The sequence below is a fragment of the Leiobunum rupestre genome, chromosome 8 (assembly GCF_980474605.1).
Source record: "Leiobunum rupestre chromosome 8, qqLeiRupe1.1.hap1, whole genome shotgun sequence".
NCBI classification, from domain to species: Eukaryota; Metazoa; Arthropoda; class Arachnida; order Opiliones; family Sclerosomatidae; genus Leiobunum; species Leiobunum rupestre.
Window position 1 is genome coordinate 18,072,117 of NC_143391.1, and position 25,890 is coordinate 18,098,006.

General features: G+C 36.6%; 1 protein-coding gene across 2 annotated transcripts; it reads right to left on the reverse strand.

The window, feature by feature from the left end:
• Positions 1-866: 866 nt before the first annotated feature.
• LOC149932552 (transmembrane protein 114-like) lies at positions 867-25,890 on the reverse strand. 2 transcript variants are annotated; one of them, XM_090156057.1, is made up of 6 exons: positions 25,719-25,890; positions 24,990-25,499; positions 5,685-5,792; positions 3,585-3,722; positions 3,422-3,519; positions 867-1,997 (listed from the first exon to the last, which is right to left on the reverse strand). In XM_090156057.1, exons 2-6 carry the CDS (start codon positions 25,225-25,227, stop codon positions 1,728-1,730), a joined length of 852 nt encoding a protein of 283 aa, XP_090012183.1. In that variant the 5' UTR covers positions 25,228-25,499; positions 25,719-25,890; the 3' UTR covers positions 867-1,727. The 2 variants fall into 2 exon arrangements, with proteins under 2 accessions (XP_090012183.1, XP_090012181.1); XM_090156055.1 differs by having other exon boundaries at positions 24,987-25,499; positions 25,719-25,886.

The following is a 25,890-nucleotide window of genomic DNA, read 5'->3' on the forward strand; positions in this document are numbered from 1 at the left end:
TATTATTATTATTATTATTATTATTATTATTTTTTAAGGTTTTTTATGAATTGGTCCCAATTAAATAAAGCGTTTTTCAAAATTTCAAATTTACCGCGAATTTCTAAGTGTACGATAATTGTTGTTCTTAAGTCGATTTTGTTTTCTAGACCCGACAACTTCGTAACGAATATAGAATTAGTACAAATCGTATTTAATGTTTCCGTTTTGAATATTCGAGCTAATGACATTTTTCCGAAATTTTTGATAGTTCATTTTATTTTCTAGAGCTGAAATTAATCCCATATTATTTTCAATGGGAAAATTTAAATTTTTTGTTGTCAAAAACATTTTTCGTTGCCATGGCAAAACGGTTGCCCATTGAATAAGTTCCCTTTGGGATTTTTCAAGTTACATTAAGGTCTAACAATCCCCCGAGTTTGAACAAAATCGGTGGGTTACACTTCGTTATGTCTCCTTGTGAGTCAAGCTAAAGAAAATGGTTTCCTGAAACCGATTATTTAATTTTTCTGACTGGCAACGCTGTTGCGAAGATGGAATTTGGACAAATTGCATTTAGTGTTTTCGTTTTGTATATTCAAGCTAAGGATAAATTGTTTTCTAAAATATATAACAATTTTATAGACGTGGCAACGTTGTTTCGATAATAGTTGATTTTATTTTCTAGAGCTGGCAGCACTGTCGCGAATATGGAATGAATACAAATCGCATTTAGTGTTTTCGTTTTGTATATTAAAGCTAAGGATAGTTTTCTAAAATATATAACAATTTTCTGGACGTGGCAACGTTGTTTCGATAAGTTTATTTTATTTTCTAGAGTTGGCAGCACTATCGCGAATATGGAATGAATACAAATCGCATTTAGTGTTTTCGTTTTGTATATTTAATGATAAAACAAACTATATGATACACAGTACACGCTTAAAAATTCAGTCCCTGCAGGACGGTCTAGAAATATAATCAAAACAGCCACTTTAAACTCGGAAGAATCCAACTTAATCAACTACAAAATTAAAAGAGCAAATATAATAGCATTCGCGATAGTAATTTAATGATTTATTAAAACGTTTTGATTGAGGTAAATTAAAACTCTTCAATTTCAAACTGAACAAAAGAATTAATTTACAAGTCCTAGAGAGAAAATAGATTCGAGAGAAAGGAAAAATAAATATTACTATAGTTAATGCCTATTTACACGTTTATGGAATGAGCTATGGATGCAGTAACAAGTCGTAATCTCAACATTCTCAATTTACGAAAGTGATAAAATGAGAAGTTGAGAAAAATTAAATTACCGCTAAACCTCATTCTAATGTCCTCCAAAACTCGCTCTGCAAATTTTTTTAAGTAGTTTCAAAAAATATAAAATTAATTTGTTTTTAACTTTTTTTTCTAAGGCACGAGAATGTTTGCCAAAAACTTGGCACTTGCACTGTTTTTGTTCTTTCGCAAGTTTTATAAAAAAAATAAATCAGAGATGGCGCTATCGGGAGGGATGGTATTATTGTCCGTGTTTAATAAAAAATATTCGCCCCAAAAACGAATCATTTAGTGCCTTAAATCCTACATTACGGGATTTATCATCCCATTAACGAAAAAGAACACTATGTACAAGGTTATCTCCAGTCAATATTATTGGCCATTGAGTTTTTGCGTTGTCGTAGCTTAGCCCGGATTGGCTGTTGTTAGAACGATTGTTGTAATAGGGGGTTTTCTGGGCCATTCCGTTAGTAGGAATATGGTCCTCCGTACTGGGAACCGCCGGGGTAGTACGGTCCGGGATAGGCGTATCCGTAGCCGTAAGGTTGGCGTTTGTCGGGGTAGACTGGCATCAGGTATTGCATGTTTTTAGCTTGCTCAGCCTTCTTTTCGTGACGGACGCAGCGAGCGGCTGACAGAAACAAAATGGCGGTGATCAGAGACATTCCAACGCCGATCCAGGCTAGAATGTAAGACCAACCATAGAAGAACTCGGTCACTCCACGTTGTCTCAAAACCTAAAAGGCAATTTAAAACGTGTTACAGTTTTAAAATATCACTATCTCCGTGAAGTAAACGGTATAAGAGATTTTCAAATACCCATCCCGCGCAAAGTTATTACCAAAATCGTAAAAAATAGGTACTCTAAATGCAATAAAAATAGGGACAAACTTTTTTTTAAATTGGAAACAAATAGGGACGAATGTATGTAACAAAATGAGATCTTTATATGAACTAAATTCCAAACTTGGCTCTGTCCTACAATTTAATAATGTTACCAAGCTTGTGGCGCTACCTTATGTACTATATTAGAACATTTGTTCGTTAATCGTTAAGATTTGACAATTTAGTAAACAGTCCTTGAGCAGATTTATTAAAATATTTTAAGCCTATGATATTTCCTTGAATTTCCCGAAAATAGAGTAATTTTGGAACCAAATCCCAATTTTAGGGTAGATTAGGGACCTTGAACAAAAATAAGGACTTTTGGGTATTTTAGGCAGTGGCGGCGCTAGGGGGTAGGCCACTGCCTACCTTAGAATTTTGAGGGGCCCCAAAATCATCCTATAAGGGGCCCCAAATTGATCTAGAAAGGGTCTCAAAATTGCCCCAAGAGATAAAATTATTCATAAATAACAATGAAACAATTGTCGATAATATATTTAGAAATTTTTGAGGTATCTCCTAGTAAATAAAACCAGTTCTGTTATATTTGGACTCGTTTTACTGTTTTTAGAACTTTTTTGTTCGTCATGTACATCACTACTTTATTTTATTGAAGCATTTCGTTGAGAAAAGGGAGGTACTGGGTCGGGGGCCCATTTATTTGGTTTGCCTACCCTCGCGAAAATTCCTGGCGCCGCCACTGATTTTAGGGACCTGGTGGGAGCCCTGACTTGAACACTAGTTGCGGATCACTCCCCATGTTACAATTATGTAGCTTTGATTGTACTTAACTATTTTTAGATTTAGAAGTGCTGTGTACTCTGTAATCTCTAAACAGGCTTTTCATTAAATTATTTTCCTAAAGCCTGTTTAGAGATGAAGGGGTAACTATTATAGTTATCCCCTTTAAGCGCGTGAGAAAGCTACCACTACGCCGCTTTGGTTGACGTGGAAAATTAGCATTTGAAAGCTAGTAGTGTAAGGACATTTTATGGTACGCGTATTGTGATAAGAGTAAATAAAAGCTAGAAAAGGTTCGTATTTGCATTTTATTTTAATGTTTCGTGTTTCCTCCATGGTACCACAGCGCCACCTATAAAGTCTTCTACCATTTACGCGCGACTTTGGACAGTAAAGCTCTTAGAGCAAAGTAAGAAACGCACTAAAATAATGCCATTAAAATTTAAACTAAATATTTAAATTAACCAAAACCCCCAATACAAATAAGCAAGCTATTGTTTCGCGAAAAGACAAATAGGTTGGTAAATAAACGTACCTCGGGCCATTCGAAATAGGACATTTCGTCGCGAAGCTTCTGGAAATCGTAGTACTGGACTCCGTGCCACAAGCCCATCGATCCGGCGGATACCAAAGCTACATTGAGAAAACATTTGATTAGAATTCGCTTTGGCTAGGGAGGAATTCTTTGGACTTTTTACCAGATAGCAATTGCAACAATCCAGTGGCGACAATGTTTCCGTGAGATCTTTTCCAACAACCGGCGATTCCCGTGAAGAACGACAGGAAGATGAAGAAGAACCCGACGACGAAGAGAGCCACCATCGAACGGGCCATGTCTAATTTCAAAGATAAAGAACACAAAAGATATTGATAGGGTATTGGGCACGTCGTAATTTTAGTCGTGGCTGCCATGTTGGTATACAATATTAATTTCCTTAAGGAAAAAGCATTGGTGGCCAGTGGTAGGCAAAACCAGCTACTTTTAATTTTACATGAGCGCCCACAAATCGATTTTAAGGGGCCCAGTTAGAGCCACCTCAAGCAGTGTCAGCGCCAGGAGTAGCCTACTTTTAATTCGACTTAAGGGCCCTCAAAACTATTTTTAGGGGCTTAGTTAGATCCTCTTCAATTTAATTTGCGAGGCCTCAAACCAGGTCATATATGTATACCTTCTTAAAAAATTTGCAAAGTCTAAAAGGGGCCCACTTTTGAGAAATAAATTTAGCCTACTCCTTTGAAAATCCGGGGGACGTTCTATGACGTCCTAGTGAGAGTTTTTATAAAGGTAGTCAAGAGCTTGTGGGGCCTTAATTTTATTTTTTTAATGACCCCTTATTTAGAGCCCTTTTAAATTTCCTAAAGTTAGGAAAATATTGCCGTTTCATCCTGACAATTTCCATACCCCTGTAATAAATTTCAATAGGATTTTGGGAAATTTAAAGCTTCTTCGTTAATTATTTTAAGGCCCCTCTTTCGTAGGATTTGGGAGCCCCGTTAAAATATCAAGACAGGCCGTAGCCTACTTGGGCTAGCCCCGTGGCGCCACCGCCACCGAAGTACGGACCTACACGAACAACCCCTTTTCAGGCAAATGCTCAAAGACACCCGACACGAAATTCTTTAATAAATATTCATCAATAGATTGAATCAATATTTAGGTTCAACGACGAAAAACTGCACAAAACGCGTTCCTTTGTATAAGAAGTCTTAAACCTAAATTCCAGTCAGTTTTATTTGTTCGAAGACAGCCGGGGTCACTCACCCCTTTCGCGAAATCCCCCCCACCCCATTTTTTTTTAGAAAAGCAGTTTGAAAAGGCCGCCATTCTTGGAGAGTTCGAACAGTTCGATTTGGCAACGGTTGCCCTGTAGGTCGCTCTTAGAAACGCCGGTTCATAAAAACTTGAAAAAAAGAATTAGCCCAAAACGTTCCTTCAATAACCAATAATTTGAATTTGATAGACCGATAAAATATGGACGTAAACCGATGTTAATATATGATAAAATTTCCTCTCGAGTACAAATTCATCGATAGACGTCGCTTCGAAGCAGTCACCCCGAAAAATGGCCCTCGATCGATTTGGAGTGGCGGCAAGTTCGAAACGAGAGTTCACAATTAAAATGTGAATAAATTAAGTTAAGGAAAGACAAGGCGTAACTTTTGCTCGCTTTCCGTTTATCGGGTTATTCGAAACGGTAAGTCGTTACCGTTAACGAGGAAGAAACGCGCGACCGGAAACGCGACCTTGTTTTTCCCCCTAAACTTTATTTCCGATATCGATACTTTCTAAGGAACAGGACGCCATTTCTTTAATATACGGACAAACTAATTGACAAACGAACGGGAAATACGCGACCATGAATGATTAAAAAGAGTGCTTGAAACGGAGGAAGAGACCCAAAAATGTAAGGGTGGAAAGGCGCGCGGGGGGGGGGGGGGGGTTAGAAAGGAAGCCGATGGCAATTAACGAATTATTCCGCCTCCTTAAACTTTATCGGTAACCATAATTCGTCGATTCGCGAAAAGGAGAAACCGGTTGAAGATGGGTCTCCCTTCTATTCAAATTCAGAACGATGTTATACATTTGCTAGAGGCGAGTGCAATGGCCCGGTGCTCGTCCCGTGAACTACCGAAAGGAGTCGGATTTCGAAAGGAAGTTGCCCGAAGAAGCGGTGATGAAGGTCTCTGCCTCCCCAGGACGCGCCTATACCACTAATTACCAACGCGCCATCTCAAAGGGAAAGAGCCGTTGCAATTAGAGAATCAAATTCCGTATATAAAGAAATCTAGCCCCTTACGAAGTCTTTCCCATCGTTGCTCCGTGAATTTGTCCGACGTCTCGTCTTCGGGAATGTAGTAGTTAATGTTCAAGCATTCAGTCTGGATGGGAGACATGTATAGATCCACTGCAAATAGAAACGATAATGTTACATTATTCAAATTATTCAAGTATACGTAATAGAAAAGAAATAAGAGTTTAATGTGCAAATCGACGGTAAAAGGGTGTCGTCCTAGAACGATTTACACAGTTTTTAATCTTGGGAGACATCGCTTTATGATTATACGAGGGGCAGGTCACTTCCTTGATTAGCGACGCACCCCTCGAAAAATTAAATCCAATTTAACCGTGATTACTTTGATTAAATTCGATTTAATCACGATTATGTTGATTACATCACTTTAAATCATGTTTAGAATGTTTAAATCTGATTTAATCGTGTTTAAATGATTAAATCGGATTAAAAGGATTAAATCCTGATTAAAAAATTTATTTAAAAGATTAGATCACGATTAGAATGCTTAAATCACGTTTAATCACGATTAGAATGCTAACATCTGATTTAATAATGATCGATTGATTAAATCCTGATTAAAAAGATTAGATCATGATTAGATTTTATAATCTCGATTAAATTTTTTAATCTTGATTACCCCGATTTAATCGCGATTAGTATGATTAAGACGCACCCAAAATGGAAGTGACCTGACCCTCATGATTATATTAGTATAAGGAGTAGAAAATAGTAGAGCTAAAAGGGATTTTAAATAGAGTAAAAATAAAATGAAATCTCTCGTATTTAGCACATCACAGAACAGGGCCGGAAATAGATTATTATGAAATTTTCAATGTTAAGTTTAGGTTTAAAGAGGTCAATGTTACTAAACTTATTGTAATTCTCTAGGATTCTGTTGGAGATAATTACAGGATCGCCACAGTTTATTCACAAGCAAATTCCCCGACTTTTCCAGGTTTTCCCTGATCACCTCTGGAGATTTTCCGACTTATTTTGTGCCAAGATTTTGTATTCTTTAACCTATATTTAGTAAGTTTCCTTTTTTCAACCAAAATTAAATTCCCTGATTTTTATACCCATATTCAAATTCCATGACTTTTCCCTGATTTTTATACCCATATTCAAATTCCATGACTTTTCCCTGATTTTTATACCCATATTCAAATTCCCTGACTTTTCCCTGATTTTTATACCCATATTCAAATTCCCTGACTTTTCCCTGATTTTTATACCCATATTCAAATTCCCTGACTTTTCCCTGATTTTTATACCCATATTCAAATTCCCTGACTTTTCCCTGATTTTTATACCCATATTCAAATTCCCTGACTTTTCCCTGATTTTTATACCCATATTCAAATTCCCTGACTTTTCCCTGATTTTTATACCCATATTCAAATTCCCTGACTTTTCCAGGATTTCCAGGTACTGTGGCAACCCGGAATTACTTAATGTACAGTAACAAAGATTATTCAGTCTAGATAGTTTTTATTAGTGAAATGGAATTTAATCTTATCAAGTTATTAATTGTATTCTGAACAAGTAATAAAAACTAAAGGTCACGCAATCCCTGAATTTTCGTCAGGCATATAAGGGAAAGTATCGAGTTCGCCTTAGGGTTAGTTTCGTTTTCGGTGCGATATGACTGGGAAAGCGGATAATTACGCTAGACGATAAGACTTCACTAATCTATGGAACACGAATATGGGATAAGCAAACCACGCGGATCAGTCATAATACGCGTCTAAATTTAGCATTTGGAATGTAGGACTAACAGGGGTCAGGGATCAACAAATGTCAACGCCGATTAACCTGAATTCGTAAAGCTTCCTCTTTACATTTTCCATTCTGGTTTCCCCCTCTTAATATTAATGTAACCAGCACGTTTTTTTAAGATACAAATCGATTGATTCAATAGGGAGATGTTAAAATTTATCAATGTCAATATATTTAACCCAGAAGATCAGACGGTTTAAACCAGGGTTGTTGATTTTATTTAAACCTGATTTATTAAAATTAATTTTTTGATTTAAGGTTTGCCTGTTTTCTTGACAAAATCATTAATAATTTTAGTGGAGCGGTAAAATAACATAAAATTTAAAATACATTTTAATTAAATTTAATTATTAATTAAGTCTAATTAAGTTTGCTGAACTGACATTGCTAAAAAAACCTACGATCGTACATTTACACAAATCACTATTTAAATCAAATTTATTTCAATCAGTTTAAACCAATACTTTATAGAAGTCCCCTTAATTAAACTTTCGCCCGCCGCTTTCCAAACAGTTGTTAGACAATAACACGAATTTCCGAAACAAACTAACGAAAACTATTAATACGAAACAATCTAAAAGTCACGAAATAAGAAAAAATTAAATTACTTCCCTCAGAGAACGAAAAAACAATAAAATTGACCGACGAACCAGAAAAGAAATATTAATTTGAACGACGCTATAGAGTTAACGCGGAAATACGGAAGCACAAATAATGAAAATTATCGCAATCAAAATATAATGATGAACGAAGGCTTAAAGCGGCCGCGCAATAAGGCACGCAGCCAAAAGAAACCTGGCTAAAAGTCAACATTTGGACAAAGGAAGTCACGAATAAGTGGGAGATAGATGCGTAGATTAAAGTATCGCGTCAAAGCCGGCTCATTTTGTTATAATCTTTACATTAATCTCCAAGATACACAGACATCCAAAAGATAAATAATTTCTTTTAATGGTTGCAATTTTAATAGACTACAGCAACGAGGTTCGTCGACCTTCAAAAGAAGGGCTCTCTACCTCTTCCCAAAATGTGGCCCAGCCCAAACAGCCCGTTTAAAACAAGAGTTCGTCAACCATGCAAATGGATCGTTTTCATTTCTCGCTTCGAATTAATCCAACAGTCTAAAAACAGGAAAGCCCCGAAGACTTCACTGAGAAGGCAAAAGTGGAGATTTCGTCTCCCGTAATGACAGCGTGACGAGCTTGTTGGCTCTCTTATTATAATTTAGCAGTGGCAGCTTTCGATCACGAAACGGGATATTCAGACCTGTTATATTAATGTAGATATCTACCCAAAGGGCTAACAGAAAAACCCCCGCCCATGTACCGGTCTGACATTTTTATCGAGTTTGAAATTATATTTCAAATTTTAGAAATTTCTATAATCGGTGCTTCGATACAATTTCTATATAGTATTTCTGAAAAATCACTTATCAACCGATTTAAATAATTTTTTCTGCCGTGAAATTTTAAACCATTAAATTATCCACATCAGGGATCGTACGTTACACCTTGATAAATAAAATTAAATATTCGTAACAGCAAAATAAACATTAGGAATTTTTTTTATAAAAAACGCATAGAGACTGTAAAACCGGGTTTAAATCAAGCGTACAAAATTCGATTAGTCATTAAATCCACAGATATCTAGAAACCGTTAAAATAATGAGATAAACACGAGCCCGAATCACATTCAAAATGAGTAAAAATTAATACCAAGGAAATAACATTAAAAAATTTATTACGCGAAAAAGGAAATTTCTACGCTCATTTCTCGGTACAAAGAGACGTGCTCGCCTCAAAATTGAAATCTGACCAAAAAAACCAATTGAGGTTGAGTCTCCTATTTCACACTCGGTTATTCGAAGTATACCCTTAATTTCGCAATTTCTTTATCCCTTTATTTTTTGTGAAAAATAACGTAGTCAATATAGGTCAATTTTGTCAAAGGCAGGGCAGGGCACAAATTATAATCACCCAAAACGACTTTCAAATTTTTCGACAAAATGAAAATTGTTAAATCGTGAACGTAAATTTAATATAAAACGTCACTTTTTGACAAGGCCCGTAAAAACGGTAAAAAAAAGGTATAATTAAAACTCGATAAACCGGAAGCAGCACGCGCACTTACCATGTAAAACCCGAAATACCAGAGTTTCAGCTATAGACCTAACGACTTACAGGATGATCAGAGTAAAAACAGAATGCTTAAATACAACCCAAACCCGCCGTCCGTTACTTTATTCCTCCCCGCAAAAAAGAGTAAAAAGTTAAAACAAAAACGTGTAATGGCATAAGATCCCGATTCCTATCTAATTTAAACCACCATCAAAACAAGCGAGAGGGAAAGTTAGGTAACCGGGGTACCAGCTAATTTCCATTGTACGGAAATTATATAAAATTATTACACGGCTTCTAACAGGTAAAAACAAAAAGAAATCCGTATAGATCGCCACGAAAAATATTTCGGCTAAGTCACGCTTTTTCCCGAGAAGAAATTCTTTAATTTGATCACGGAACCTAAACATCACCCCTAACGTCGAAGTTTGAGAAAATTAATGTACGGCATATTTTCACGGTTACCGTATTACGGAATTTTCTCTATTTTCCAAGAATGATTCGCGATAGGTTTTTTCCCGGAACCTTTTCATTTGAGACGTCTTTGGGTCGAGACTGGAAATGTTTCTCTGAACGGGGAAAACATTGCGTGAAAATGGGTTAATCCGGAGTACGTGGCAGGATTCGGTCAACCTTTATTTATTACTTTTAGCAGCATGCCCTATATACTCGCATCTTTCAAAATTTCAAAAAGGTTTTTTTTTATTATCTCTCCGGTGAATAAGATACCGTGTAGCGTTGATTTTTTTCTTCCGAATAACGCTTATAGTGGAAGAGTAAAAATGTAGTGGCCTTATTCTAACGCGGTGGGAAAGTTTGAATAGTTCAATTTCGTTCGAAGAAAGCTAATTAACCTACCGTGTTACGAAACTGGTCGTTAAAAAGTCACCTTCATTGAGAAATTTAAATGGAAATCATGCGGAATATTTTACATAAAACACGCGTGTAGCCGAGATTTAAAAAAATCAATTTCTTAAAATAAAAATTTCCAAAATGCTTATAAAATCTGTAAAAGTAGTCAAAAAAATCAATAGTATGGAAAATAATCAAGAAAAAATCCATAAAAATTGGGAAATATTTAATGCATTTGAAAAAAATATATTAGAAATCATTAAATCATTGGAAATCAAAAGAAATTCGGATCAGTCAAAAAAAAAAATACAGCTTCGACCAATTTTTTTTAAGTCTCATGGAAATCTTAAAAATCCAAGATATTTTCTTAATCATAATATGACTGGGAAGTCGACGGAAATCTGTCAATAATTGCCTAAACCCCTCGCGTGTAGCATTGACCAACAAGGTTCAATACCAATTTTTTTTTAAACATTTTCGCGTTTTTCTAATTTCAAAAAATTACGAAACTTTATACGAAACTCTGACCAATAGGCCTTCGAGCATAAAATGGAAGACGCGAAACTCGACCCGGTTCGTAGTTAATCAGTACTACAGTAATTCTTCCATGGTAGGGTATCTGTCGTGCTACAAACAAACCGAATTAAAAAGCTAAGCATAACATTTGATGGACTTTTATACATTTTCGCATTTTTCAAATTTCACTGAACAGTCCATCGGTTGTTCATATTTATTTCAATACAAAGGATGACAAATTGAACTGAACTTCGCGTTGAAAATAACACTGAAGGGTTATAAAAGGACCATTTCGCCACATACGATCATTATCAGATATCAGATGACGTAACGTTAAATTCAATCCTTGGGTATACAATATTAGATCTCTAAAGTACCAAAATTACTCAAGCGATTTATTTTGTAGTATAAAAATGTAGTTTCGGCGCCATTCAAGGAGGTACCGGTTTTATGGAAGATAAGGAATCCTGGAATTTAATTATTTTTAAATTTCCTGTCATTTATCGTAAGCTAGAGAAAAATACGCTCAAGGTAACGAGTTAAGAATATCGCAGAAAATGTTATCTCTTTAAGAAAACATTAGAAGATTATTTTCTGGTAGTGGCTAGAAAAAACGACGTCTTTGCCAGAAAGGCGGCCGACCTTCAGACATCCTAGCTTTCATTAGGCACGCATACCAAGCCGCGAAAAAAATAAGGCTAGTCTAATGTAACGTAGAAAATATAGCCGGGGTCAAAAAGCCATCTGAAACTGCGTTCTCCAGAAACACACCTTGTCACTGGAGAAATTTGATCAAACCAGCTCAATTTAACGTATTACAAGACGGATAAGCTATCATATAACCTACTTCTCTTTTCTCCGTAACCCAGTGCGTTTCAAATTCCACCGCGTCGGGAACTAAGTAAGAATTTCATTACTTTCGTAAGCCATAAAAATTGAGTGTACGTCAAAAATTATTATTCCGAAATATATATAAGGGCACTCCCTTTTGAAATAGGGTTGGAAAAATGGAATTTTGATTTCTCTTGAAAAATATATAAAGACAAATTTTTTCCTTTTAATTAAATGACTCGGAATATTTCGGAAAAGCAATTTAAAAGCGTTCATTGAAAAATCGAGCCACCGTAAAAGCGAATCAATCGAATCTCTTATCTCGGCGATCTAACGCGAGTTAAATAGGTTCCAACGTCACCTTCTTGGCCACCGGAAAAGTACTAAAAACTACACCTGCATAGCTCCACCCATTAATAAACGGTTTTAATATTAATTCCCATCTACTTGCCGATGATAATCCACTAATCCCCCAGCTGTGCTCGAAGTGGAAGCTGCAAGCACGCCTTTGGTCGGGATGACTCGCGTCGAGGGCGAGACCATCAGTAGCAGGGTTCTACTACCCGTGACTGTTTTGTCACCTATACGGGCTTGCCGATGCTGGCGTAGGGCATTCTGATGAGACCAACGGTGTAGCAGGGTTTTTGATTCGCATGGAGCACCGGTATATAAATTTCTGACCAAATGCATTTTTCGGGAACGAAATTATAAATTTGACCACGAAATTAGTATTTATTCAACGCGTTCAACCGCGAAAAACTCCGGAATCAAATCTCCTAACAGAAATATTTCGTAACCGTAATCGTGTATGGGCGTTATTTCCTAACATCAATTAGCATTACAATTAACAAATCTGTGTTACAACATGACCATCACGGCTTACCTTTACTATAACGGTTTAATAATGGACCCAATTAGCCTTCTAATTCATTAAACAGGTTTAGCGAACCCCGTCAAATTTCTACAATTTCGCCTTCTAAAAATCGTCACGCACGCATACTTGTTGGAAAGACAATTTTGTAAAATAAATATTTAAGGCATACGTCGTCTGATATTTTGGACGTAGGAGACCAATGTTTTCTTTTAAATGATCGTGGGGTGCTAAAACCAGGGTTGGCACTTTTGATTTTTTTATTAAAAAATCAATTAATTTGTTTTGCATAAATATTATTTTGATTTTATTCATTTTTATACAATTTATTTCTTTCATTGTATAATTAACGGATATTTTACTTTTACCTGTTAGCTAATCTGAATTGTTTTTTGTGTAGCTCATTCGTCACGAATTACGTAGAAGTTCGGTTCAGTTTAATTTATGCTTAAAAACAAGAGTAAATTCAACGAGGCACCCTATGTCATCGATACGTCACCCGTGACGCAACCTCAACATAAGGCCAATGCTACTTAATAATGAATCTTAAATTTAATTACTATTTAATATTTAGTTTGCTTAGATAGTTTTTTTAAACTCATTTTTTGCCATTGTGTATTCCTTCATTGAAATACATTGTTTAATTTTAATCAATAATTAAAAAAACACTGAATTTAAATCTTGACTTAAATCAGCCAAAGCTGGCTAAAACCCTGTCCATTAGTAAGCCCCCAATTTAACTTCACAGTTGTATCAGTGAAAAAGTTACGGCCTACGTGTAAAATACGCAAACTTTCATATTCTTTTCATTAAATAATTATTGCAACGTGCCAATACTAAAAAAATATGGCAAAGCCGGCGAATTTAAACATCGTTGAATGGCTAAGTATGCCACGTTCGATAAAATGATCGTAAACAAAAACAAAAAATGGAAGTACGCCGAAGCTAGTTTGTTTCGATTTTGCGGTTAACCAAAACTGAAAACTGGGCTTCGACTAAAAAAAAAGTATATCATTAAAATCTAGAGGTCTAAATAACAAAAGCTACCGTCTGTGACGAAATTCCTTTTCTCTTTTCAATTTGGAAGAACACGATTTTTTTCATCTCTAAAAGTATATTACCTTTAGACGATTCGATCGTTACCTTACACCTTCGCCAATAGAGACTTTAACGTCTCTTACCCTTCGACTCAATTATCAGGTAAACTCCGATTTTGTTGAAGTTAAAAACTTAATATACGTAAGGAAAAATTGGCCAAGAATGTAGGTTGCTGTGGATCCTATCAAGTTATTGTTACATTTTTTTTAGCTTTCGCTGCCCCCCTCCCGCAAGTCAGGTGGTGCCGACTTCCAGCCTTTGTCTAGCTTTCGGAAATAGCACACTTTGTAACATTATGGAATTTCCTCAGACCTCCGAAATTTTCTTAAATTACTTTTCTTTGTTCGGTTAAGCCTTTAACGATTTTGACTAGAATATGTTTGGAAAAATTAAGACCATAGGTTACGGGACCATAATGTCAGCCAGTAGCAACAGGCCGGGGTAGGCCCGCGCCTACTTAAAATTTTGGTAGGGGCCTCCAAAAGTCGTCTTAAGGGGCCAGCAAATTATTTAATACAAGAAAATTCTGTAATTTGTTTGAGAAATTATTTATTAATTAATTTTTCAATATTCAATGCGAGTGATTCGCTAAACGACACTGCTGTTTTTATTCCTTTCAAAGGCACCAGTAACTTTTCTTTGACAGTAGTTTATTTTTTAGTTTTAATTTTTGGCGAGCGCTTCTTTATCTCAATTGTATCTTTAATTTTATCTTTACAAATAAATGGTTCTTAAAACTTACTTTACTTAGTATACCTATGTATATTCATTTTCGTAAAGTTGTAAGTTCTGATGTAAGGGGTGTACACGCAAAGTACCGAAGGAATCAATGTAAATTGATAGACTAATTCAGTCGTAGAAATAAGTAAATAACCACTCATTCGTTAAGTGTTATTAGTTCTAATTTTTTCGTCGCGCACCCATTTTACCCAAATATTGCACCACTTGCTTAAAAAAAATTAAATAATCCACGTGGACGGATTTGAAAGCCCTCCCCCCATAATTGGGGGGAGGGCTTCCAAATGGTTGGCCTACCTCCCCAAAAATCCTGCCTCCGCTACTGATGTTACCTACAAAATTTAGTTATTAAAATATTAAAATTACGATTTTTTTTAACACTTTTCCGCTACTAAATATTACCTTATTTGAAGTTTGATAACCATACTATTAAAACAACGTTCTTCACGAAATCAATTGGGGCGATTTGTTTGATAAATATTATATCTAAGACACGATGTAAACATACGATATGAAACAAAAGGTACGTGTGGCCCGTCACGAATTATTGCGGAATAAAATTCGACTCTTAATGGATGAAAATTTTCCCAGACAAATTTAATGGTAACGATATGACGTAAAAAATTGTTCAAAGTCACGAAATCAATTTGAGAGATACTTGGGAGAGAACAATAACAACTTGAGCAATTCAGATATCAGGGGTCTTCAGCCCGTCGTTTTCACGCCAATGGAAACGAGAATATAAATTACAATGTCAACGAAAGCGATAAATTGGAACAAACAGTTTTGATGGATAGTTTGACTGCGACCAATAAAGGCATCGTAAGTTTTCGTTTAAAGTCCTTTTGAAGCTCGGCGACGAAACTTTACAAACAAAAGATCAACCTTCGGCAGAGTACTATAGGGAACGAAATATTAAACTCAATTTCGAGGCGTATTTTTCCATAGAAGCGACGCGACGAATGACACTGTTCATCATTTGAATATACGGGGAACCGTGTCAAACCATTAGACTAAAAAGAATACAGGTGGATAAGAATCATCAGATGTAGTCAAAGAGATAAAATGCCCGCTTGTACATTGAAACACGCGCGAGGGCTAGGTCGCGAGGCCCAGCATTTTTGACGCTTTTCTAAAACAAGGAACGCCTACGAATCGACCGACAACTCACTTTGGAAAATTATAAAATAAAATAAACGTTTTCACTCTAAGAGGTACCCGCCTGTTGACTTTCAAAGCATTACGAAAAGTCAAGTCTAAGGGTACCAACCCTTAAATCTCTCACTGGCCAGTTACGTCGAAGGCCGGGAAGAAGGTTAAGTCTACGGGGTATACTTCTAATTCGACCTTTCTCCAAACGGAGAAACAGATGGCGGCCTCGCCGAGGACGTGGGATTTGGTAAAACCTCCGCGCTATTTTCATTTTTCTGTCAATTTCAGCCCTTTTCCGACGAATGCGCCTGTACTCGACGAAGTGAGGGAACCGCCTTTTAAAAGTTTACAACATCGCGAACTCCTCTAATTAGTTCCCTTTAAAATTCGTACTCGATAAAAAAAATGCAAACCAGTTTTCGGTTAGAAAATTTAATTTTGAAACCTCAACGAAGATGAATCGGTTCCCGTATCAAGATTGGTATAAAAAAGGGCCCTTCCGTACCACATTCCGGGCCTCGCGACAAATAGGGTCAAGTTGTCCCAAATTTAATAAATATACGCTTATCGGGAATGACGATAAAATCAGACCAACAAGAACAAAAAACGGCGAGATCCGGCGGCAACCGTCTCATTTAATGAGGAAATCAAATTAATTTGAAATGGAAAAAAAATCCTCATTAACCCTAAATTGAAGGAAACGGGAAAATAATATAGTGGCCACGTAAATTCCAAGCCAGGAAAGCATTTTTACGTGGGACCTTATCTAAATTATTTTCAGTCATGTACGTATTTTCCGTATTCGGAATACATTACTACATTCCTCCGCGATGAGTTAAATCAGATGTAATATATCTCTGACGAAATAAGTTTGCATCTACCTATCTGGGTAATGTTATTCGCTACGCTCATGTACCTGCGCAATATCCCGTTGATTAAAAACAAGATGTCACGGACATTTAAGTACAAACAATCCCCCCCGATGTATTAAATATATTTTAAATAATTTAAATTTTATCGAAAATTAATTTTTCTAGTTACTTGGTTTTGGAAATAAGGTAACGAAACGCACACGCGTGAATTTAAATTAATTTTCAGACAAACCGAATTTTTTGAGTTACCTGGTGTGGTAAATAAGCTCGACTGTAACGAAATTTAAATATCACAATAGTTCGTAACGCGTATTGTGGGGTCTCGCGAATTGGCCGGAAATCTCCCTCAAAATAATTTCTTAATGCAACCGGGAACGTAGTTCAGAAATGACCAGTGTTAACCAAAACTATAATTTTCAACCAAGTCGGTCTTAGTTTAAAAATTGTACATTTAAAGTCTAATATCACCAAAAAGCACTAAAATGGGCAAATGACCAAAATCTCCAAAGTTCATAACGGGTTACCGAGAGCCATGATATTTCCTTTCGTTTGAAATATCAGTGGTCCTTCTAAGCCTAATTCTTGGAGAGTTACGTGGAATAAGGCGGCATCGGCTACACTGAACGTGGGTCCAGTACACGTTTGGGAAGAACAAAATAGTACTAGGCGAAGACCGTCATAAATTATTTCATCGGTTAAATATTTTTACAATTTTAAGCGAAGTAACAGACTAAATTTTGAGCCATTCGAGCCTGTAGAAGTTAAGTGTTTCTCTAATGCCCTATCGCGATACTTCTCTCTTAAGGGTTATTTTATTACCTTCTGGCGACACCATAAGTGTATAATATTGTTACATAAATGTGGTACTTCTATTCTTCACATGCCAAAGTTTTACTGAGAGCACGAGACAAACTGCATTACGGGCTTTGTCACCGTTTCGCATCCGCTCGCTCCCGCGTCACACGTAGCCTTTGACAGCGCCTCGCTAGGGGGAGATTTTCGTCTGGTGATGACGTCATTCCGTTACTAGCTCAGTAAAATCAAGAATGAATTGAAGTGACTAAGAATATTGGACTACAGGATTCTGATTCCTATCCTCGCAGCCTTTGTAGCTTAAATTCGTCTGCTTTCCCATTCAAGTTTGCTATATGGTATGACCTTGAATGCGCCTTAAATGCAGACGAACTTTCTCCACAAAAGCTATGAGGATGGTACCAGGGGTTAATTCTATGCTGAAATATTCTTAGTAACTTCAATACATTCTTGGTAAAATCAAGAGACAGAAGAAAAAGAATGCGGCAAACCCCTTTTCTTCTATTTCTTTGGGCAATATATTCACCAAAGTAACAAACTTATGGAACAATATTATAGACTTATGGTGACACCATACGTCTATAATAATGTTCCATAAGTTTGTCACTTTGGGGAATATATTACTGAGGACTAGTAACGGAGTGACGTCATCGCAAGAAGAAAATCTCCCCCTAGCGAGGCGCTGTCAAAGGCTGAGGTTAAGGTAATATGAAATTTGCCACCAAAGGGATAAGTTACAATGGGATTTCCTATGACAACCGAAAATGTTTTTGATCACTCCGTTAAAAAAGCATGAGATTTTCTCAGTTACCCAAATTTTATTAAAATTTAACCAAAATTTACAAATTTTACGCAAAATCCTCGATCCAATTTACCCAAGGTAGGTCAAATTAATCTTTTTTGGGTAAGTTTTGAAAATTTAAAGGGAATATAACCTCAGGTATTTGGTTTTTGAACACCAACGCTTGCAGCTTTGGCCGCTCTTGCCTTTGGCATTAGAAATGTTTGGCGCCACTGTGCAGGGAAATTTGAAATATTGAAGGAGTCTTCCATAAAGATGGCTTTGCAGATTATATTCCCTTTAATTTTCCAATTTTTTAAGTAAGGTACCCCGTGAAACCGAGAAAATCCCACGCTTTTTTAAATGGAGATTTTTTGCTTTGAGAGATCAAAAACATCTTCGGTTGCCATGGGAAAACTAAAGCCAATTGCAACTTTTCCCTTTGGAAATTTTCATACTACCATAAGGTCTACCTAACCCCCGAGTTTCAACAAAATCAGTGATAACCACCCCGGGTAGTTTCCTTGTCAGTAAAACGTTTGCATTTGAAGAATTGGAAGTGTCACGCTTAAGTAACAAAATTATAGATTTATGGAGACTCTTACGAGCGGCGCATTACCGAGCCCAGTCCTAATGAATTAACTTCTGAGAAAGGATGTTTACCAAACTAACGACCAAAAGATGAAAACAATTTTATTTTCGGAATATGGCGGAATAACTGTTTGAAAAGGGACGCGGGGTGCTGGAAGGGGGCATTTCTCGTCCCGTTAAATCCGCGGCCGATTGTTCTCGGCCAATTGTAAAGAGCCTTCGCGTTTATATTTATTATACAATACACCCTTACACGAAAATAGCTTCTAGGAAAACGAGTCTGCAACCCTTTTATGAAAAGTACTACGAGGAAACCGGCTAAAAACACCACAAACACTGCTTCCTACAATCTCGTTATCGTCACGAAGGCATACATTTATTATTAAATAATTCCCGTATTTACCAGGCAATGTTTGCCGTTCAAATTTAATTTATAAACAGAATAGAATTTATAAAACAGGCGGAAATTGTCTATTTTGGTTAAAATTCTAATATACAGGGTGTTTCAAAAGGTGATGCAAAAATTTGAAGGAGTTGTAGGGGATGCGTTGAGAAGTATGCCTGTTTTTTTTCCCATTTTCCGAAGATGAGTTAAAAGAGCGCCAGAGAGCTTTTAAAGTGTGGCCTACTAGCCCCTGGCAAGAATGAATTGAAGTTACTAAGAATATTGGACTACAGGATTCTGATTCCTATCCTCGCAGCCTTTGTAGCTTAAATTCGTCTGCTTTCAGATTCAAGTTTGCTATATGGTATGACTTTGAATGCCCCTTAAATGCAGACGAACTTTATCCACAAAAGCTGTGAGGGGTTAATGCTATGCTGAAATATTCTTAGTAACTTCAATACATTGCCCCTGGAAGTAGGCTGCAACAAGCGCAAAACCAAGCAGCAGGGACTTTAAATACTGTTTAAGTTTACCTTTTTACAGTTTACACAGTCCTTTTTTACCCATCATACGAACCCAAACGGCCAAACCTTAATGGTCGCATTTCCCTGCGGCATGGTTTAGCTTACTTCCAGGGGCTAGTAGGCCACACTTTAAAGCTCTCTGGGGCTCTTTTAACTCATCGTTAGAAAATGGGAAAAACAGGCATACTTCAACTCACCCCCTACAATTCCTTAAAATTTTCGCATCACCCTTTTGAAACACCTAGTAAAATGGAAGAGGGAAGTAAATAAATTTTACATTAAATAACTCTTCCGAAATAGTTAATTTTGAGATAAATAAAAATGCGAGAAAAACTATTCTAAACAGGTTTGTATTTCGACTTCTTCAAGCTAGACGAGCGTTTTCACAATAGAAACGTATTTTCAAAGGCGAAATTGTCCGAATCTCCCGCGAACGTCGAAGCGTTCTCAAATATCGTGGGAAAACGAATCTCATCAAAGCGTTCGTGAGCGTACGAAAGATCAAACGGGCCAAGACGCGATCCTGACCGAAAGCCTTTTCAGATTTTCCAGCGACGTACCCACCCTGAGGGGGGAGTGCTACTGGAATGAAAGCGCGCACCCCGAAGCGATGAGGGTGGGGTACGGTTTGCGTCGAATTGGCAGCAGTTCCCATCCGAATCCCGCGGGTACTACGTGAGAAGGATTTTTTTTCGGACACGCACGAATAAAAGTGGGAAAACATCCAAGGAATGGTCCGCGGGGATTGCTAGTCTATGGTCAGCGGAATCGCGTGCTACGAACCGTGTTGTTGGTCCTGAGGTAGCTTTTAACTGGAGATGCTCGAGTAACTTTAACGCATCTCGAGAAATATTGAAAATGGCAGGAAAATCGACCCTGTTCTATTTAGTTAATCGCGGTCGCTCTCTTTCGAGGAAGGAACAAGTACTAAAATAGGCGTTTAGGCTTTAGTCGACGAAGCTTATCATCCCCGCCCGTTGGACTGATCACGACTCGTATATCAGGGTGACCACAGAATATTTTAAAATCCTTTAAAGGAATTATAGGAAATTTATCAGCGAAATCAAGAATGTATTGATTTATACTCAGGGAGAATGAATATGTCGAGATTATTTTTAGCGTTTCTCCAATTCCACCCGTTGGGGCCCCCGGTATTCTCCTCCGCTTTAATAAAATCAAATAATACTGCAATCTCATTGGTTCTTAAAATTGGTTAAAAAAATTACGTTTTTCGACGCGATTAACGCTGCAGCGAGGACACAAACAATAAGACCGCCTCCTTCCCCCCCCCCCCCCTTAGCTTGACGGGGTTAGGGGCTCAACGTGTCCGTCGATAGTCTCGACATATTCATTCTCCCTGAGTAGAAATAAATACATTCTTGGCGAAATATAGAAAGAAAATTGGGAAGAAAAAAAGGAAAAAATATTGTATAATTTCCTCCCAAGAGAAAACGGTTTTCGAAATCGTTTAAACGGGGTATAAACTTCAAAATAAAAGTTATAACTGAAAATAATTAAAAATAGGAACCATCTTTATTATAAAATTATAAGCAGACGACGAAGCTGACACTTGTGGCTCACAAGACAAATGAAATGTCGGAACAGGGCTGGAAATAAGGATTTTCTAAAAAATGAGTAAAAACGCGAACAAGTAAAGAGACCGAAAACTTTTTGGTCTCTTTACATGTTCGCGTTTTTATCCTAACTCTCTAGACCATTGGTGGTTCTCGTGTTTTTGTTCTAAAAAATAAAGCGTATCAATATGTAAGCAGACGATAGAAATCGTCGAACTCTAAGGGCAAAATAACTATTTTAAATTCTTCAGACTGTTGAGTTAAAATATAGCGTATTTTAGGAAATTTAATTAAATTATAAGAGAAAAATTAATAACGTTATATTACAGGGAAAAAGGAAATATATAAACTGTGGTCAACCTGAAATATAAAAATTTACATCGAAAATATTAACTTTTTAATAAAAAGTAGAGTTTTTAGAATTTTTTAATGTTTATATCATAATTGCCTATCTAAGAATAATTTATATTAAGGAAAACCACGCCCAGCCCAAAGTCGAAGATATTAGATAATAAGAAAACTAAGTGACTGCCCGTAACGCGCTAGTTTGGGCATTAGAAGAGTTTTGGAGCACGCGGATGTCGATAAAATCTTTTAAAATAATCAAATGAGTTGGGAAAATTGGGGCTACAATATTTTCGTAAATTACGCGTATATATTTCGTTTTGTAAATCAACCCTTGGGAAATCGCAAACTAGTACATTTGATGAATATTTATTGTCGCGTACGCTATCCGAATTAGCGAGTGTGGGAAACAGCCAAAAGTGCAATCCTTACGACGACTCATCCTCATTTTTATTTTCGACAAATTAAAAAACCAGGATATTCCCGCTGGGGAAAACGACGTTGTTATTTCAATTGGAATACAAACGAAATCCCGACAGTCGAAGGAATGATTTTTCTCGGGAAATGTCCTCAATAGCCGAGTATAGAAGACTCTTATAGCGTGTCAATTCGAGACGATGTTTACACCACCGCGAAATGACTTTTCAAATAACGCGTACCTCTTACGAAATGCTGGTCCCCCGAGGGAACTCGTCAAAATAATACGGGAGATACAACCTACGTTTTGAGTAAAATGTTATCTGGCAATGACCCTAAAAGAGATATTACTATAGCGAGCGAATGAGAGCCCCTTAAAGGTCGACAAACCAGATATTTTTCTTCCCCCTTTCTACACGCTAAAAAAAAAGGGTCGACATCTCGCTACAATTTCCACAATGTGTTTTTGTCGCCCTAATTTTAAGCCACGCCATATAGAGGCAGGTATAAATGCGGGTAAAAGTCAATTTCACTTTGCAAATCTAAGCACCTTTCGAAAACAAGATTATCCAACTTTCAGTAGCCAAAAATAGTTTTTTTTTCTTGGAGAAAAAATATTTAGATTTTAAGATACATCACCCTTTAAACTAACAAGGTTGCCACAATTTTTAGATTAAAATTTCCGGACCATTTTAAGAGATTTTCCCTGACCTTTTCCGGCCAAAATTTTTATTTATATTTTACTTTTATCTGAAGTTATAAATGGACTTATTTTAGTAAAAATCTTATTTGCAATGCTGGAAAAACTAAATGAAAAGACTTAAAACGATTTTAAAAATCAATAAATTGTGAATTTTAAAACAGTTTTAAGTCTCTTTTCATTTAGTTTTTCACAATGTGCTTCTCTTCACTTCTGGAAAAACTAGCCAAACTTTCAAGGAAATGAATGATAATCATAGAATTTGTCATATATCTAGAGAAAAATTACCTTCAAAAAGTGTCAAGATAAAATTGAATTCACTGACATTTCGAATTTTTACAAGTTCATAAAATTCCCCGACTTTTTAGGCTAATTTTTAAATTCCTCGACTTCCCTGACGTGTGGTAACCCTGAACACGGTTCTGGCTAGAGCATCCCAAAATAATAGAGGTTAAAATGGAATTCACGAGTGTTTTAACTCCATATTTTCCCCAACTATACAAATACCGCTCGAAATTACGCTTTGTTTAACGGCCTTTCAAATTACACCTAAAATTCTCCATCTTCTCCCAAAGCACGAATACGAAGGATAATGTATACATTCTCTTAAGGGTCACGAACGCTAAGCAAGTAGGAATGGCGAACACCGTCAGCACCACTGAGATGAGTTGATCTCGCTTAAGTAATATATACACGGAAAAATTCCAGGAATTTTCTTCTCGTTAAACATTATAAAAATTACGATCAGAGTTAAGTCAGTCCGTACGAGCCGGCAGAAGGCAAATTTGCCCAAAAATGCCTCGAAGCGTCGGGGAGGGAAAAACAGGTTATACGCCACCATCACCACGTAGTTATTTCTCCCGCGCCTAGAAGAGCCAACCTCACTCTTCGTCACATAAAAAAAAAATCAAGTCTCCTCCCCCCCGGGCAATTTTTCTGTCTCATCCTTCTAAGCGTTGGCTGTGTTCTCTGCCTATTAAACTACCGGTACTTCGAAAGAGAAAAATTTCCAACAAGAGTCGCGATCTCTTTAAATTCGTTGAGTGTGATCTCGCCAAAGTTTGGCGCCACCCGCGGGGGGGATGGGGCTAAAAAATATACCAGCAGAAGCTAAAAAGTTTTGGTAAAAATCGAGGCCTACCAGCTGAACTTTATCTCCTTCGATTTTGTTTTAAGCAATTTCTCAGTGATATCACTCGTTAAATGTAGCGAAAAAACCTGTTTTTAAACCGCATTCAAATTTTCCCAAGGTTCACGTAAAAATGTTGCCATTATTCTTAGTAGCTGACACGGGAAATTCACGCTACCACCACTCTTGCTGGAATAATAAATTACGCGTTTACATTCATTTAAATGTAGGTTTTTTCCTACCGCTTTACTTTGAAATCAAAAATCTCATTTGTTATGTCAAGCAATGAATTACCAGATATTCCCGAGTTAAACCAATAATTAAATATCATAACGTATTTCTTATTTCTAATATATTAATAATTATTTAAATACCGCTTAATGTTTAATACCTGTCAAACATGTGCAAAAGAAATTGATAAATATGGTATTTCAAAAAAATATCAGATTCTTAAAAATAAAATATTAAGGTTTCAAAGACGAAATAATTACCATTTAAAAAAGTCTTAATTTCAAAAACGAATTACCATTTAAAAAAGTCTTAATTTCAAAAACGAATTACCATTTAAAAAAGTCTTAATTTCAAAAATGAATTACCATTTAAAAAAGTCTTAATTTCAAAAACGAATTACCATTTAAAAAAGTCTTAATTTCAAAAACTGAATTACCATTTAAAAAAGTCCTAATTTCAAAAACTGAATTACCATTTAAAAAAGTCTTAATTTCAACAAGGAACTATTAAGATTTCAACAAGGAACTATTAAGATTTCAACAAGGAACTATTAAGATTTCAACAAGGAACTATTAAGATTTCAACAAGGAACTATTAAGATTTCAACAAGGAACTATTAAGATTTCAACAAGGAACTATTAAGATTTCAACATAATCTCTGAATTTCAAAAAGGCAACATTAAGATTTCAAAAACCTCTTTGAATTTCAAAAAGGAAAAATTAACATTTCCAATAAAAATCTCCGGATTCAATCTTATAACAAAATATTGTACTAACGCAAAAAAAATACCGTAATACCGGTGTACAACCCTCCTGTAGAGGATTTAGCCCCCTCAGTTTTATAATAATTAATTTTTTCCTTAACTTACCTACTGTAAGGATACAAAGGGAGAAATATAACAGTACAAATGTACAACGTACTAAAGCGTAGCCTAGACATGTCCTTAGATAATTACCGACGATGAAATAAAATAAGTTTAGTCCAAACTCACCACCTTTGGGTTTCTTATCGGGAAAGCAGACTCTGAACAGACCCTCGTCTCGGCTGAAAAATCGAACGTCAGTCTCCATTTGAGCCAGGTCACCGCCGGAACTCTCCAATTTGACTTTGGTCTTGTTTCTGTCCACTCGGATCTCGTACCAATTGTCCGTTCCGAACGCGATGGCCAGACAGGCCACGGCCACCACCGCCGCGATCGTTGCTACCGATAAGGTCACCGCCGAACACGCCATGCCGAGACAGAAATTATCTCAACTTTTCAAAACGTAGCGTAATCCAATCCGGCAAACGCGGGAACTCAAAGAAGACGCGGCAGATGGTCGTGGGGAGAAAGAAAATACGAAGGTGAATTCAAAGGCAAGCGAGACCACCAGTCCCCGCGGCCCAACGCGTCAGAGACGCGTAGAAATCCAAGTCGAAGAAAATGGCGCGGATCCACAAGTTGTTGCCTTCGTTTTTGGACGATACTTTCTATCCAAAAGACGATATCTCGACCACGAAACGCCTAAAAGAGGACAAAAATTAAATTAATCTTTAAATAACATTATCTTTACGAATACAATTAAAATTATACATTAAATATTAAGAAATTAACCGTTTAAAATTTGAAATAACCCGATTAATCCCGTTAAATTTCGAAGTAACAATACGAAATAAACGAAACCAAATTTAGGAATATAATTCCTGATAATATTAATTGGAAAAGTCATATTTGAATATTTACCGATGGTAGGTTGGCCTCGGCGCTACCAAAAAGAAGTTCACAAAGGGGGCACCGAACAGGTGCGCCGCGTGTTAGAAACCGGCGATGTTTCTGGCTTCTTGACGCGCTCACTTTTCGTTCGACTCTGTCGTTATTCCAAAGCTAGCTATACTTTAGCGCACGCAGCGGGGGG

Bases quoted from the DNA above. Each gene is read 5' to 3' on its own strand.
- LOC149932552 (XM_090156055.1), bottom strand. From the start codon at position 25,227: ATGGCGTGTTCGGCGGTGACCTTATCGGTAGCAACGATCGCGGCGGTG. The intron at 5,793-24,986 runs GTGAGTTTGGAC...TTCTATTTGCAG, and splicing joins CGATAAGAAACCCAAAGGTG to TGGATCTATACATGTCTCCC. The intron at 1,998-3,421 runs GTACGTTTATTT...ATTGCCTTTTAG, and splicing joins CCTATTTCGAATGGCCCGAG to GTTTTGAGACAACGTGGAGT.